The 16,337-nt window shown below is 50.4% G+C and overlaps 1 protein-coding gene and 1 long non-coding RNA gene across 2 annotated transcripts; one reads left to right on the forward strand and one right to left on the reverse strand.

Moving 5' to 3' along the window:
• Positions 1-1,656: 1,656 nt before the first annotated feature.
• LOC146340755 (uncharacterized) lies at positions 1,657-8,866 on the reverse strand. The gene is made up of 3 exons (XR_014783754.1): positions 8,145-8,866; positions 6,132-6,202; positions 1,657-3,933 (listed from the first exon to the last, which is right to left on the reverse strand). It is a non-coding gene; the product is annotated as an uncharacterized LOC146340755 (long non-coding RNA).
• DUSP2 (dual specificity phosphatase 2) lies at positions 8,060-16,242 on the forward strand. The gene is made up of 4 exons (XM_084804161.1): positions 8,060-8,550; positions 10,841-10,962; positions 12,592-12,811; positions 13,868-16,242. The coding sequence occupies exons 1-4, from the start codon at positions 8,163-8,165 to the stop codon at positions 14,080-14,082; spliced, it is 945 nt and encodes a 314-aa protein (XP_084660287.1). The 5' UTR covers positions 8,060-8,162; the 3' UTR covers positions 14,083-16,242.
• Positions 16,243-16,337: the final 95 nt, after the last annotated feature.

Below are 16,337 nucleotides of genomic sequence, written 5' to 3' on the forward strand. Positions count from 1 at the left end.
GCCCTGTCCCCGGTCCAATCTGAAAGAGAATTCAGTAAAGCAGTTTCTTTCCAAAGTATACCATAAACCATTTTATGCTCGAGCCCCTGCTGAAGCGTGCTCTGTGGGTCACGGGAAGCCTTGCCTCAGGGGTGGGCAGGCTTCACCCTAGTGTGACCTACTTTGCCTTTGACTAGCGCCCTTCACCAGCTGGAACCAGGTGCAAAAGTGTGACTCAGGCAGGTGGAGATAGGCTAGGAATTAAATAGTAGGGTGCCTCCAAGCACATGCTCAGCCCAGGAATTTGTGATCAGTACCAGAACCAGGTTCGTGAGTCCTTTCACACAGGAACCCACTCCTGATTTCCCCTGCAAGCCTGCTTCTTCAGCAGCCTAATGTGCGTGCGTGTATGTGGGGGGGGGGGGTTAAACACTAAACCATGCTTTTTAGTGGTTGCTACTGTTGGACTATTAGGAGAAAGAAACCCTTGCTGAGCTACTGCAAATCCTCCAGAGATGGTCAGGGCCTCTAAGCTGCCCTGCTCCCACTCCCTGCTGCCCTTGAGCCCCCCCCCCCACCTTTCCCTTCCCGAATGTACCTGTACAGGGAGAGCTCTTGGTGGGGCTTCCGTTAGACCCTGACTCAGGCAGCGGCATGCACATGTCCCGTGGCTCCTGGCAGTGTCTAGGGCCAAGCAGAGGCCTTGCCATGAGTAGGCATTTGGGTTGGGAACAGGGAGGGGCGATGGCCCATAGGAGGGAGCCAAAGAAAGCCTGGTTGAGCCTGACGTCCGAAGGGGTCTGTGGCTGCTTCCTTATTGTGGGTGGTGCTGGAAAACAAAACGTTCATGGTGGTGCAGCTATGGCTGGACCTTGGGGCTGAATTCCAGGACCTCGGCAGCCAGAGGGGTGGAGGCGAATGACCACCCAGAGAGCAGAGGCAGTGGAAGCTGGGGGCTCCGACATTAGTGGGGCGGTGAATCCGCTCCAGGTTTCAGTCAGGACCAGTCGGAACTCTAAAGGAGCTCTCCAAGGTGCTCTGCAGAACACCTTGGTGAGCTTCTTTAGAGTTCTGACTGGTCCTGACTGAAACCTGGAGCGGATTCACTGCCCCACTGATGTCGGAGCCCCCAGCCTCCAATGAGTAGCAGGTGATGGAAGCAGCAGCAAGCAGGCCTGGCCTGCATCAGCGCCTGTTCCAGCACGGCTATGCCAAAGGCCCGCCGCGATGGACACTGGTTGCCGCAGCATCCTTTCTCTCTTCTTTCTGGTTACAGATGCTCATTTTATTATGTTTCACTTTTAAAACACATTGCCCTTTGCTCCCACAAAATAGTGTTTACTTATTCCCAAGTAAGTATTGGCCGCAGTGGCTTAGTGGTTAAGACGCTGAACTGCAAACTGGAAGGTCGGCAGGTCAGCAGTTCGAGACCAGAGTGCTGCGTGACGGAGTGAGCTCCCGTCTTCAGTCCCAGCTTCTGCCAACCTAGCAGTTCGAAAGCAAGGAATTGCAAGTAGGTAAATAGGCACCGCCTCAGCGGGAAAGGTAACAGCATTCCGTGCACCTCGGTGTTCAGTCATGCCGGCCACATGACCACGGAAGCGTCTTCGGACAGCGCTGGCTCTTCGGCTTAGAAACAGGGATGAGCACCGCACCCTAGAGTCGGACACGACTGGTTGGGGACACCTTTACCTTTTTATTCCCAAGTAAACATGTTTAGCATCAACTAGGCAGCAGAACTGCACATGCTCAGAGGATTTCTTTTCTATTAGCCAGGGTTGGAAAACAAGTCTTGCGTTTGTTTTTTGCTCTGATATATCAGGAACGTAGAAGCCGTTATAAAGCATGGATTGGTGGGGTGCAGGGAGAAGGGAAATGTTAAGATGTGCTTCATAGCTGAACTCATACACACACAAGACGCTGTCTAAAGGGCACCCCTAAGACCCTTAAGTCCAGGGTCTCAAATCAGCTAGCTACACCCTTTTGCCCCTCCCTCTCTTTCAAGATCTGTCCCATCATATCCTTTGCTACCGTTGCCTCTCTCCCCTGCGTGCTTCTCTCCCACCCCTCCTACCTATTGTTTCCTCCACTGCTTTATTTAGATTGTAGACTCACTGGATAAAGCAGCAGCATCTTTTTTGCTGTTGCTTGTGTGGCAATGCAAAGTAGCATGTGCACAGATGGTGATATATAAATCCTAACCAAAATATGACCCTTGTAGGATTCTGTATACCAAGGTTCTGTATACCCCCTTGCTCAGTTGCCTCTCAAGAGAAGGCAGTTTCATAACCTCCCTGGGTGACTTGTTTTGTTGGCCAGTTGGTCTCAAAGTTGTAAAATGTCTAGTGATGTCCAGCCGAACGAAGCCTGCTTTCGTTCAGTTTGGACCCATTGCTCCTTGTTCTTTCCTTCTGGTTGTGGCAAGCCATTGTTCTCACTTTCTTTTTGACAGTCTCTTTTAGACAGCTAAAACCTGCTATCTTGTTCTTCTCCTAGTCTTCATTTCTCCTAAGCAATTTTATGCAAAAGCATAAAAGGTCTGGCCTAGGCAGTACTAAAACCTGCAGCACAATGGCAGCTACAAATCAGAACAGTTCAATAAAACGTAACCAGGGGAAGGCCAGAGAAAACAAGAAAATCTTTAGGGCCTTTGTAGGGCCCTAACATGGCTGGTGTTGGAGAAGGCTCCTAGCACATTCCTTGGACAGCTAAGATAACAAATAAGCGAGTACTGGAACATATAAACCCAGACATGTCATTGGATGGAAAAATCATGAAACTGGATTTGACTTATTTTGGCCATGTTATGCAGAGGAACTCACTAGAAAAAGCAATTATGCTCGGATTGGTTAACGGCAAAAAGAACCTGGCCACCAAAGAACAAGATGGCTAGATACCATCAAAATTGATACCAACCAGAGCATGGAAGAGCTCAAAGAAATAATACAAGATCGGGATACGTGGAGAGAGATGATCCATAGAATCGCCAAAAGTCCGACACGACTGAATGGATAATATCATCAACATGGCTGGCTGGGGAATGCTGGGAGTTGTAGGGCTTTTTTGTCTAAACATGCATAGGACTGTGTCCTTAAAAGCTTGCAATGACAGGGCCAAACAGATCCCTCATTCCAGAGGTATGGGGCCAGTGCGTAAAAGGCCCTCTCTCGTGTACTTGCCCACCTAACTGCCCTCAATGGTGGGAAAGTGAGATCTTAAAGAACAGGCAAGCTGACATAGGTGAAGGCGTATATATCATACATCACAAACCATTTATCACCCTTATTGCCACTGCCTGAATTCACTCTAGTTTATGTCCTTCTCAAAACAGGGTGACCACTAATACTAGATTTAACGAGAACCGAGCCAGTGCCAAGCAGAGAGATACTGGGATCTCCTCGGTCTTGCTTGCGATGCTTTTCCTAATGCAGTCCAAAATGGCATTCGTCCTTCTTTGTGTGTGTGCAATAGCATAACAGTGAATTATAGCAATGGAAGAATTCGAAGGAATGCAAGGTCACACGCTCCCCAGGAACACATGTGTTAGCCAGTATCTGGGCTCATACTGCACACACACACACACACCCGTCTTCCCATGTCCAGATCCCTGGCAAGGCATCGCCTTGGCTGGTTGACTCTCCTAGTGACTGCTGCACCACCTGCTGGTAGGAGGCAAGGCTGATCCTTTGTGCTGCGTTCACCCTTACGCTGATGTGTGCATATAGATGCTTAGTCCGTGCTTCCCATGGAACCTATGTGCTGGCTGGTTACCCGCGCTAACAAAGCACACAACTGGACTATGTGAGGAAGGAGACCTAGGGTGCTTCCAGATGAGGCTCTTACTGTGCCATCACCCTGCCTCATTCGTGACATTTTTCATGGGGTACAGATGACGTCTTCCACTCATAGTCCTCCATGTTTTCCACTGCTTCTTTTTTTCCTACTGCACAAAATCTGCTCAGAAAGAAAAGACACAATAGTTGCACAACGCCTTCTGGTTGTTAGAGCCCCTCTGTCTGGAAGCACTCATAATGCCATAACTCCTCATGGTATAATGGTCAGATTATACTGATAGAGGGGGTACAAAACGGAACTACATTTGATGGTCATCACACACATACATAATCTGTTTTCCAAATAACTTGGCCCAATAAACAATAAAAAGGCAAGTCTTCTGTGCTAACAGATGGGAACCTGTTCATTTGCAACAAGAAAATGAATGAACAAGACAGTGTGTTCAGACACGCATAGTCATCAGTTGACTATTGTACCCTCGATGACTGGCCACTGAATAGGCACCACAGAACAGGAGCTTTTGAGGTGAGAGGAGGAGACATGGAAGTTGTTTCTGTAGTGGTGGCCCATTCACACACACACACGTTGTCCTTTGATGAACACCGGTGCTAGCCAACCCTTGAGTGGCTTGCCCCGCTCATCCCGGAAATCTGAACTATAAAGCCCAGGTGATCCATTTTCTAGAGGCACATGCATAAAGTTGCAGCCCCCTTGATGTGGCAAGGAGCACTGCACATATTTAAGTCTTGTTCTCACGAGACTTTGATTCTGGTGCAATTGGACTGTCATACTGGGACAAAAGGTTGGATCAACAGGTAAGCTACAGCCCTGGGGAGGGGGGCACGGGAATGCTCAAAACACAAAGATTTGCCACAAGGTACTTAAGAGGAATCTAGGGATGTACGAAAATCACTTACCTTTCACGGATTATGCTGATGGTGGGGGGGGAGGCGCTCCGTCCCTCCCCCGGAATCCTGGACGGGGGGGGAGGCGCTCCGTTCCTCCCCCGTCGGAATCCTGGCCGGCCGGCTGTGCTCCGCAGGGATTCTGCGGAGCTGCCGGCCCGCTCCGCCAGCAGCCGGACATCCGGCCGCTGGCTAGCAGGGATGCAAATGGCGGCGGCCATAGCCGCCGCCATTTGCGTCCCTGCAGTCAGCCGTGATAGGCTACGTAAATGTTTACGTAGCCTATCACAGCTGACTTAACCCCCCCCCCACGTGTACGCAAATGGCGGCGGCCACGGCTGCCGCCATTTGCGTTCCTTATTTTAGCATGTCTTAGTCTACGTCAAGATTTATGTAGACTAAGACGGCGAAAATAAGGGGAACGTAAATAGCGTAGCGGACGCTACGATATTTGTGTTCCCCTTATTTTCGCCATCTTAGTCTACGTAAATGTTTACGTAGACTAAGACGTGCCAAATAAGGAACGTAAATGGCGGCGGCCGTGGCCGCCACCACTTGCATACGCGCGTTTTTGTTTTTAAAAGTCAGCCGTGATAGGCTACGTAAACATTTACGTAGCCTATCACGTTTTGGTTTTTTTTTTAATTGGAAATGGCGGTGGTGGCAGCCGGTCAGAAGATCGGCTGCCGAACCGCCACCGGAACTGCCGCCAGAACCGCTGCTGCCAGGAAGATCCGCCCAAGGTAAATCTCGTCCAGGGGGGCGGGGGGGTGGGCTGTTCCGCCACTGATTTCGGGGGGCTGAATGCGCTGGCATTCTGCCTCCCCGAGATCCATGGCGGAATTTTTGTACATCCCTAGAGGAATATACAATTTTGGGCATGCATAAGCCTCAAAAAACAGAAGTCTGAAATTGGGGCTCTCTTGATCTGTTTTGTGATCACGTAAGAGTGGGGAATGGGCCCCCCAGAATGGAACTCCAAAGGAGGCAGGGGGGGTGGAGGAAGAGAAGCACTCCTCTTAAAAATTCTTCCACAATTTGGATATTCAGACCAAATCACTGTCAGGAACTGGGTGTTAAAGCTTAACATGGATACGAATGTGGGGATTACAAAAATCACAGCAGGTTGGGTGGAAACATCAGTCTAACACTGCCTTCTGTCAGCCTGGAACCCTCCAGACATGCTGGGCTCCAACATGCCAGCCAGTGCAGCCTTTGGCCTGGATGGCAGCAGGTTGGGGAAGGCTGCTCTAAAATTATTATTACTTATTAATTACTTATAATAAAGTACTTAAAATGAAATAATTACTTATTTCATTTCTATACCGCCCAATAGCCAAACCCTCTGGATGGTTCACAACAATTCACCACATAATACAGCCTAATAGCTCAAATATACAAAACTGAAAAACAATTTAAACAGCAAAAAACAATTTCAATAAAATACTAGACCTGTTCAGGCAGCTGGCATAAATGCCCCATCATATACCATCAAATGCCTGGGAGTAGAGGACAGTCTTGACCTGTTGACAAAAAAATGACAGTGTTGGTGCCAGGTGGGCCTCAGTGGGGAAAACAATCAGGGGGCCACCACTGAAAAGGCCCTTGCTCTTGTTGCCACCTTCTGAGCCTCCCTAAGACACCATTCTGCACACACAACACACAGACTGAATTGGAATCTTATTACTGAGTTTTATCTGTTTGAATTCCTTATTGAGCTAGGCGTCCCAGGGGTGGGCACCTTGGGACCCTCCAGATAGTTTGCCCTACAACTCCCATCAGCCCTAGCCAGCATAGCCAATGGGAAGGAATCATGGGAGCTGTAGGCTAAAACATCTGGAGGGCCACAAGTTGCCCCCTCTTGGCACACACAAACAAAACATGGGAGGGAACCAATTCAGACCTGACATGTTTAGTCCATGAAATAATAGCCTGGTAAGATTATATGCAAGGGGGGAAGCATATATCAGAATGCGAAGTTGTCTTATTTTCCAGGAGTTGGATGCAGATTTAGTCATACTTAGAGTAGGCCCACTGAGAATAATGGGACTTGAGCTAGCCATGACTAACTTAAGTCCCAGGATTTTCAATGGATCTACTCTGACTAAGTCGGGTTCCAACCCTGGTAGATTTTCCATTCTAGTGGAATGTTTCATGTGAGACATCAGACTGAGCAAACACAAACAGGCCTTGTTGGTCATTCCAAAACGAAAGGCACATCGCCATGAGGAACCCCGACGGTGGGCCTCTTCCGTAGCGGCACCAGCCCTCTGGAAAACCCTCCCCCGTGCAGTTCAGGAGGCAGAAAATGCAGCATCTTTCAAGCGCCTTCTAAAAACGCACCTTTTCACCCAAGCTGTCCCTGGGTTGGGTTTTACATGCTACTTTTAAAGGTCTTATATTATGCTTTCTTGTGTTGCATTTTACAGTTTTAATTGCTCTGAATTGCCCAGACAGCCTTGGCTGTTGAGAAGTATATAAATGTAAATAATAATAATAATAAATCCCCTTTCCCAAGAGTGGCTAAGACCGAGGACCTCAGGGCACTACACGGCTGTGTTACTTGCCCCATGCCTGCTTGGGGGCTGAAAGTGGCCTGTTAGAAGAGCCTGCCTTTCTGTGGGGTGGCCTAACCCGCCACTTTCTAACCAGAATTCCCTGATATAAACCGGTTCTCTGAAGGATTGTCCCCTCCCATATGTGCCAGCCCGGACCCTAAGATCATCTTCAGGGGCCCTTCTATGGGAGGCCCTGCCAAAGGAAGTGGGGCGGGTGGCTACCAGGAAGAGTGCCTTTTCTGCTGTGGCACCCCAAGCTTCCCGGAGAGGCTCGCCTGGTGCCTCTGTTGTGCTCTTTCTGGCACCAGGTGAAGGCCTTTCTCTTTCCCCAGGCATTTTGGTCTTTTAGCTCTGTTGTTTCAAATCTGTTGTTGTATTTGAAATCCCTGCATTGTCGGGTCTATTTTGAGCTTGTACTTTTATACGGCAGTGTCAAACTGTTACACTTGATATTGTACTTTACGATGCGTTTTGCGGCTTTATCTGGTGTCACTCGCCCAGAGAGCTACGGCTATGGGGCGGTGTGGAACTGTAATTAATTAATTAATAATCACCCAGGCGCGCGCAGACCCAGAGCCCCCCTCCCCGCGTACACGAGCGAGCAGCCCGGCAGACAGAGCCGCGACCAGCCCAGAGGCCCCGTCCCCGGCGCTGCCCGAGCGCGGCCGCTCTCGCCGCACGTGAGTGGGCCGAGCCCGAGCCTGGGAGTGGGCCGGGGCCGAGCCTGGGAGGGCCCGGCTGACGCGGGCCTCCATATTCGGCACGCCGGGGCGGAGCCGGGCGCGGTACTTAAGCGCCCGCGCCCGGCTGGACGGCAACCCTTGCCCGGGAGAAGCTCGCCGCGCCCCGCCGCGCAAAGAAGCCTGTCGCCGCCGCCGCGAAGCTCGCTGCCCTGCCCTGCGCTCGCCTCCGGCCGCCGCTCGGGATGGTGATCGAGGAGGTGGTGCCCCTGGAGAGCCGCGGCCTGGCCGCGCTGCTGCGGGAGCCGCGGGAGGGCGCGCGCACGCTGGTGCTGGACTGCCGGCCCTTCCTCGCCCACTGCCAGGCGCGCCTGCGGGACTCGCGGCCCGTGCACTGGAACGGGCTGCTCCGGCGCCGCTCGCGCGGCCGCAGCGGCGTCTGCCTGGAGCGGCTGGTGCCCGACCGGGCGCTGCTGGCCCGGCTGCGCGAGGGCGAGCTGAGCCACCTGGTGGTGCTCGACGAGGCCAGCGGCTCGGTGGCGGCGCTGCGGCCCGACAGCCTGGCGCGCCTGCTCCTCGACGCCCTGCTGCTGGAGGAGCGCGCCGGCACCTCGCGCGTCTACCTGCTCCAAGGTGAGGGCGGCGCGCGGACAGGCGGCGGAGGGGCGCGAGCGAGGGGGGCGGCTGGGGGGGCTGGACGCGAGAGCGGGGCGCGGGCTGTAGCCCCGAGCGAGGGAGGGAGGGAGAGGCGAGCCCGGAAGGATCAGTCACGGCCCCCGGAGTCGTCGTGTTGGTTCCAGTCAGCATTGGATGATTGAACAACCAGCATAATACGAAGGGGTCGTGGGAGATCCTCGGCGGGGGGCTGCCCCGTTCTCCCCCCTGGCCACAGCTGAGACGTAGAGCGCCGCGAGGGGCAACGTTGCGCGAGCTTCACATTTCCTTGTGCGCGCAGCAAGACGGCATTACCTTTGCCCCCCCCCCTCTCGCGCGCGCACACACAGCTGATCATAGCCACGGTGGCCCGCTCGTATACCTGCATATCGCATTTCCTTGTGCGTGCACCGCGATGGCATCACCTTTGCGTCTCTCTCAAACACTTAGCTGATCATAGCCACAGTGGTCCTCTCTTATACGTGCATATCTTACCGCCCAACTGCAGTATTCGCCCAGTTATCGGACAGTGTACATTCTAGGGTGGAAAGGAGACACTTCAGATTTTACTCTGTGTTCTGAGTGCGTCCCCTCACATTTTTCATGGAATTATACGGGGGGCGGGGGATCATATGTCTTGCCAATACAACACATTTCTACCTAGGTCATTTAAACAACAACAACTTCGAATACTTAACTGGGAAAATGGAAGAAAATCCAATTTTAGCAAATCATAAATGTATTTGAGTTAAGCAAGGCTGAATTGGGAGGCCTTAACCCCCAGCAACAGCAGAGCACAGCTGCTACATCTCAAACCATCTTATCTGAGCTATCCTATTTAATGCTCATTGACCTTGGAGCTGCTTCTGAATGTTGTGGTGACTAAATTGGATTTGTGATCAAGCCATTGGTGGAGATGGGCAAATCCCTTTCTTCCATTGGGACATTTCCAGGGGTTCCTTCAGAGTAAAGCAGAGGTGTAAATAGTTGATGTGAATTCACCTTCAGTTTCACAAAGGTGTATGCCTTCAATATTTCATCCACAGCCTGTGGATGGTTGTCGATCACAAGCTGAATATGAGCCAACAGTGTGATGTGGCTGCAAAAAAGGCAAATGCTCTTTTGGGCTGCATTAATAGAAGCATAGCTTCCAAATCCCATGAAGTGCTAGTTCCCCTCTACTCAGCAGTGGTTAGGCCTCATCCTGAGTACTGTGTTCAGTTCTGGGCACCACACTTTAAGAAGGATGCAGACAAGCTGGACAGGGTTCAGAGGAGGGCAAAAAAGATGATCAGGGGACTGGAAACAAAGCCCTATGAAGAGAGACTGAAAGAACTGGGCATGTTTAGCCTTGAGAAGAGAAGACTGAGGGGAGATATGATAGCGCTCTTCAAGGACTTGAAAGGTTGTCACAGAGAGGAAGGCCAGGATCTCTTCTCGATCATCCCAGAGTGCAGGACACGGAATCATGGGCTCAAGTGACAGGAAGCCAGATTCCGGCTGAACATCAGGAGAAACTTCCTGACTGTTAGAGCAATACGACAATGGAACCAATTACCTGGGGAGGTAGTGGGCTCTCCCACACTGGAGGCATTCAAGACGAGTCTGGACAGCCACCTGTCAGGGATGCTCTGACTTGGATTCCTGCATTGAGCAGGGGGTTGGACTCGACGGCCTTGTAGGCCCCTTCCAACCCTACTATTCTATGATTCTATGATTCTAATGGCTACTAGTCATGATGGCTATATATTTTCTCCAGCATCTGGCAGTATGCCTCTCAATGTGTTTGCTGGGAAATATGACCAGGAGAGTGATACTGTACTTGTGTCTTGCTTGAGGGCTTCCCGAGGCATCTGGTTGGCCACGCTAGGGACAGAATGCTGGACTATTTATTTATTTCATTTGTTCTGCACCTTTCTACCAAAAAAATGCCAGGCAAGGCAGCTTACAGGCACAAATAGATTAAAACAATACATTAAAATACAATAAAAACGTAACAATTAACATAATTAAAAAACAAAAAATGGCACCTAACCCAACTGACTCACTTATAGGTCAAAGGGCTTCTTGAATAAAGTGGTCTCTGCCTGGCTAGACAGGCCTTTGGTCTGATCCAGCAGGGTTCTGGTGGAAAGACTCGAACAAAATGTGTTTTCACGGTACCTAGTTGTCAGATATACTGCAGACAATGCCCTGGGAGAATGCTGCTATATAACATTCATCCTCAGCTGACATGTACTAAAAGACCTTCTAAATGTCTGTTTTTCAGGTGGCTTTGAAGATTTCCAAGCCAATTTCCCAGAATTGTGTTTGACACCGACGCCTCCTACATCAACTCCTTCCCCGGCTCTGAGAAGCCCTGAAGACAACATGACTCCCTTGTATGACCAGGTAGGTTCATGCAGCTGAACTTTACCATGAAGTTCAGGATCAAATCAGCAAGACACTGGAAGACCGATTGACTCACCTATGATTCCCCAAACAGATACTTTAAAAAATTAATATTCCGGACTCTTTAATTGAGCTGTCTAGACTTCACTACATGAGTAATCCCTCTAAAATTACTGCGCGCATGACAAAATACAATTTTGTCAGAAGTCTCTGTTTATTTAGCTGAATTTGTCCACCCTGTCCTTGAGGCTTGGAGCAGGTAACCGCCAGGGTTGTCAACTTGGATTTTAAAAATTGCATACTGTCAAAACCTCATAGGTGTTGGAGATACCTAAGGAAGTATGAGAGCATACCATTTAACAAATAAACACTTTGTTGGGAGGGAAGGCCATATTTAACAATTTCTCTTTCACTCCTTATTGTGGTATTATGATAGAACAAAAATAGTTTTGATTAAAGCGAAGATGTCTTTAATTCACACCCCCACCCATCAATCAACTAAAGCCCTTTAAAAAACTGATTTCACCCACTTTTGCCCTTCCTTCATCAGTACAATATTTTGAGGTTCATTATCCCCATTTTGTAGAATGGAGAACTGAGGCCGACCGATTATGACTTGCTGAAAGCTATCTAGAAATTCTATGGTTGAGGAGGGATTTGGTCTCTGCTGTTCTCATGTCCAACGACAGCACCAGGGTTCACATAATTAGGTCTTCTGTCATTTGAAATGTTTGTTCTTGCCCTGTATTAGAATTTATTGAGCCTGCAGTCCTAGGCCTGCCTGCCTAGAAGTACGCCACATTGAACACGGTGTGAATTATTTCTGAGTAAACATGCATAGGATTGCAGTGTCTGCTACATGGATTTAGTTTAGCACTGCTGACGGGCCGGTGGCACAGCCCAGGATTACTGCTAAGTGATCTTAGGTTATGTAAACGTGACCTATCATCAGCTGGTCTGGCCTTTTAGGTAAAGGCCAAATTCCTCCCTGGAGAGGCTTTTTTTTTTCTTCTTTCTGGACTGATTAATAAAAATAAAGTAATATGCAGTCTTCCTCCCTGTGAATTTGAATGCACTCATTCGATCTTTGTGAGAAGATAGGCAGAGGAGCAAAGATACAAACAATCCTGCCCCTGGAGCCTGTTCCTCACCTCCAGGTGACTTCAGTGGTCAGGTGCATTATATGAATGGCCCTCTGTATAGGGATCCAAGAGAGAGATTCTTGAAACCCTTGCTAACTTAAGGATGTAGGAATGCCCGTGCAGAAATGGTTCATTTTCTTTTGAGTGACACTGTTTGCTGTGTGACACATAAAGTTGCAGTCATGGCCTTGGCAGCAAAAAAGATTAGAAAGAGAGAATTAGACCAAATTGCCATAAACTGCCTTGGAGATTCAGAACGTTACATTAAAGCTGAGTTTGCCCATGGTAACTCAAAATGCATCTGTATTATTTCGTAACGTTGAAGTTTTTGTACTTCTGTATAGTCCTTTTCTTTGATGGATTTGTCATGGCCTTTGGCTAGTACAATAAACTTTGAAGTTGGAATGATATGAATGAGATCTCTGCTCCCGCAGCTGCTTTGGTGCAAAGACTGACGGATGCTTTCTCTGCTTTTATCCTTCTGCAGGGTGGGCCAGTGGAGATCCTGCCCTTCCTCTACCTGGGCAGTTGCTACCATTCCTCCAACAGGGAGGTTCTGGAGTCCCTGGGAATCACTGCTGTGCTCAATGTGTCTTCTAGCTGTCCCAACTACTTCGAGGGGCAGTTCCTGTACAAGAGCATCCCAGTGGAGGACAACCACATGGCTGAGATAAGTGTGTGGTTCCAGGAAGCCATTAATTTCATCGGTAAGAGTTGTTCTCTCTCTCTGAGCACATGCAGACACCCAGACTGCCTTGAGGGAGTTCAGTGGTCTGTGTCATCTTGCCAAGTGGTAGGAAGGATTTTGCCACACAACTGATGCAGATGTGTGGTAGAATGGCCTTCCATATCCACCCCATGTCACATAGTGAGGTTATCAGGGAGAGGGGAAGGTAGATCTCCAGATGTCTTGGACTTCAGCTCCCAGAAGACCCTGCCAGCATGGCCAAGGGTCAGGAAGGCTGGGAGTTGAAGTCCAAAACATCTGGAGATCTACTTTCTGCCCACCCCTGGGTCATCTCTTACATTAGTGGAAGCAAGTTTGAGATATTAAAGATTTTTTAGTTCTTCCCATGGCGCACTGATGTGGTGTGAACCCCTGCTGTCATTATTGCGGCTACTTAGGTTAAACTGAGAGCATCATGCCTCTGAGACTTGATGCTTGGCTTTCTGGCTGGTTGGGGATTTGAACTCTACCCTCCCGCCGCCGCCTAAGCTGCACCACCCAGAATATTAAGCATTGCATTCACACCACCATTTTCAATTACTCTTCCTCAGGGAGGTAACTTGGTGCATGACCCCCCTCCCCTTATGTCTAATAAGACATAAAGGACTTAAACAGATTTACAGGGGATGCATCTCCTGATTGCCACAGTAGCTAAAAATGGAGCCTCCGTGTCGAGAAGCAGGGATACCCCTGACTGCCAGTTTCTGGAATGCCCTGTGGAGTCAGAGGAATACCCTCTGCTTGTGAGCTTCCTGGAGCAGTATACGGCAGCAGATGGATCCTTGGCCTGATTTAGCAAGGCCGGTGTTACGGGGGAGCCGCTCCTCGGGGCGCAGGAGGCACCCTGCTTTCACCATCCTCCCAAGCACCCCTTCGGGGCTACCGAAGGGGCCCATAGAACCCCCGTCCCATGACTACCTAGGCCACCGAACTAGCCACCTTGCGCTCGGCGGTTTTTCCTGGACGCGGTTATTCCTAGTGGCAGGGCTCTCGAGGACTTCCCCTTACATCATTGTCCTTGCTTGTCCCCCTGCAGATTCCGTGAAGAGCAGCGGCGGGCGCGTGCTGGTGCACTGTCAGGCCGGCATCTCCCGCTCGGCCACCATCTGCCTTGCCTACTTGATTCAGAGCCGCCGGGTCCGGCTGGAAGAGGCCTTCGACTTTGTCAAGCAGCGCCGCGGGGTCATCTCGCCCAATTTCGGCTTCATGGGGCAGCTCCTGCAGTTCGAGACAGAGGTGCTGTGCCATTAGGAGGCATGTGGCTGGGAGGGGGCAGCCTTTCCTCCAAGGACAAAGATTTCTGGTGCTCCTGTTTACATCCCCGCGGGGTGCTGCGACCCAGGACGAGATCCCATGTTTCCTTTCTGGATTGCACTAAATGATGGCCGAGGAAGCCCCCTGCAGCCAGCTCAGGTTTCTCGTCTTCACCGTTTGAAATTGCCCTGCCCTGGCGGCTCATCTCGTGACTGCACACGCAAAGAGAATAAGCTGGAAATGAAGAAAGGAGGGCAAGGTCAGCAGTGTGCGGGGGCGCTGTCCACCCCCCTTGGTGAATCATATTAAGTCCAGAGCTCTCCAATCCCAGCTGTAAAGAATTCCAAGTGACGTATTTCTTTCACCTTGTCCAGTGCAATCCCAGGCCGGTGCTCTTTGGTGCATTGCATCAGTGGACTGATCCTGCCCCTCCAAAATCCTCACAGCTCCTCTACTGCTGTGTCATCTTGTTACAGTAATCATGAAACCTGTGCTTCACATCCCTGTTACCCCTGAAGTTCTCCCAGCCTGGTGCCCTCCAGGTATTTTAGACTTCCATGAGCCCCAGCCAGCACGGCCAATGGTCAGGGATTCTGGGAGTTGTCCAGAACGTCTGGAGGGCACTGGGTTGGAGGAGGCTATTGTAGAGTTTGGGGGAGGTGGCAGCTATATGGTGGGTAGCAGTAAGTAATTTCTGCAAGATGATACGTTGGGGTAAGCAGTCGCTTATTCCATTCTGACCACAACGTGAAGTATGAGATGTGGACAGGAAAGCATTGTTCCATACCTGTTGCCTTTGTATCTCGCCCTTCCTCCAAGGTGCTTAGGGTGGCGTGCAGGTTTCCCCTTCATTTAACCCCACAACGTCTTTGTGAGGTAGGCTAGGCTGAGAGTGTGTGACTGTAACAAGGGGACATTAAGCTCCATGGCTGAGCTGAGGTTTGTGAACCTGGGTCTGTTTTGTCCCTGGTCTGTCGCATCCTTGGTCTTCAGCTGGCGCATTGGGACCCATTGTAGAATGATAAGGGACGGGTCCCCAGGTGCATAGTTGGGCTCAAGCTGGGTCCCAGATCTGGAAAGGTTGAAGCAACGCCTTCCCTACTGCCTGACCCAGTTCTCCCTCGAGCGTGCAGGCGCCTCTAGATGGAGACGAGCGAGGGATCCAGCTACGTTTGCCCAGTTCTCCCCTTCTCTGCTAGTCCTTTTGGCCTCTTTGAGCAGCCAGTCATTTGCAGGACTTGGTGGCACGTTTTCCCCATCTTAATTTATTTCCCTCTGCCTCTTGCTGCAAAGACTGAAACTGTTCCTCTGAAGTGACAAGGACTGCAGTAAGTGTAAGTGGGAGAGGGAACTGGCCCTTAACAAGTAACGACAGGGCCGGTTAACCAGCTTTCCCCTGACCAGCCTCAAGTAACTGCGGACCAGAGTGAAAATAAAAGTTAGATTGCACCAGCCTCCTCCAACCTGGTGCCTTGGACATTGGCTGGAAATTCTGGGAGTTGCAGTCCAACACATCTGGAAGGTGCCAGGTCGAGGAAGGCTGGATTATAGACCGAGCCATTGTATCCCAGTGTTACGATCTGATGCCTCTGGCCTCCAGCCTTACACAGGTCAGCTGGTGACACAAAAGCATCCCCTGTAACTGATAAAATAGTTCATTTGTACATGCTGTGAAAACGGGAGTCAGTGTTTGTTAGGGTGAGGGTTGGCTACCCTGCCCCCAAGCTGAGACAGGAAAGTTCACTGCCATTCCTACAGCCTGTCCCCCTTGGGAAGAACAAGTCAGGCAAGGGTCCAGCCTTCCTGGAGGGCATGGAGGGATCTCTTCTGAATGCACTGAGAGCAGACAACCCCCACTGCAGCCAAAGAAAAGCCCTCTTGTCCTTCCCCAGGGTGTTGTCTGAGATCACGGAGGGTACAGTCCTGCCGGCTAGTCATCATGTGCACCTCCCATTCTTTTCAATGAGGCTGGCACAGCACAACTTCCTGGGTGCGGATTGTGCCCAAAGGGCCACCCCCCCGCCGCCCACAAAGCAATATACGGTTTGTACATTTGTGCTACTAGGAGAACCTCTTTCTTGACTGACATTGATTTTAAATGTCTTTTGCACTTTATATTTATTATCATCACCTGTTGCAATAAACAACCAATTTTTATATTTCTGGTTGAGTCTCTTGAGATTATTGCCTGGTTGTGGCCTCAGCCTTTTCTCTATCATGATGCTGTTTTAATAACCACTTGCATTCGTCAG

The sequence above is a fragment of the Heloderma suspectum genome, chromosome 6 (genome assembly GCF_057233095.1).
Source record: "Heloderma suspectum isolate Gila_16-S chromosome 6, 16-S_ref, whole genome shotgun sequence".
NCBI classification, from domain to species: Eukaryota; Metazoa; Chordata; class Lepidosauria; order Squamata; family Helodermatidae; genus Heloderma; species Heloderma suspectum.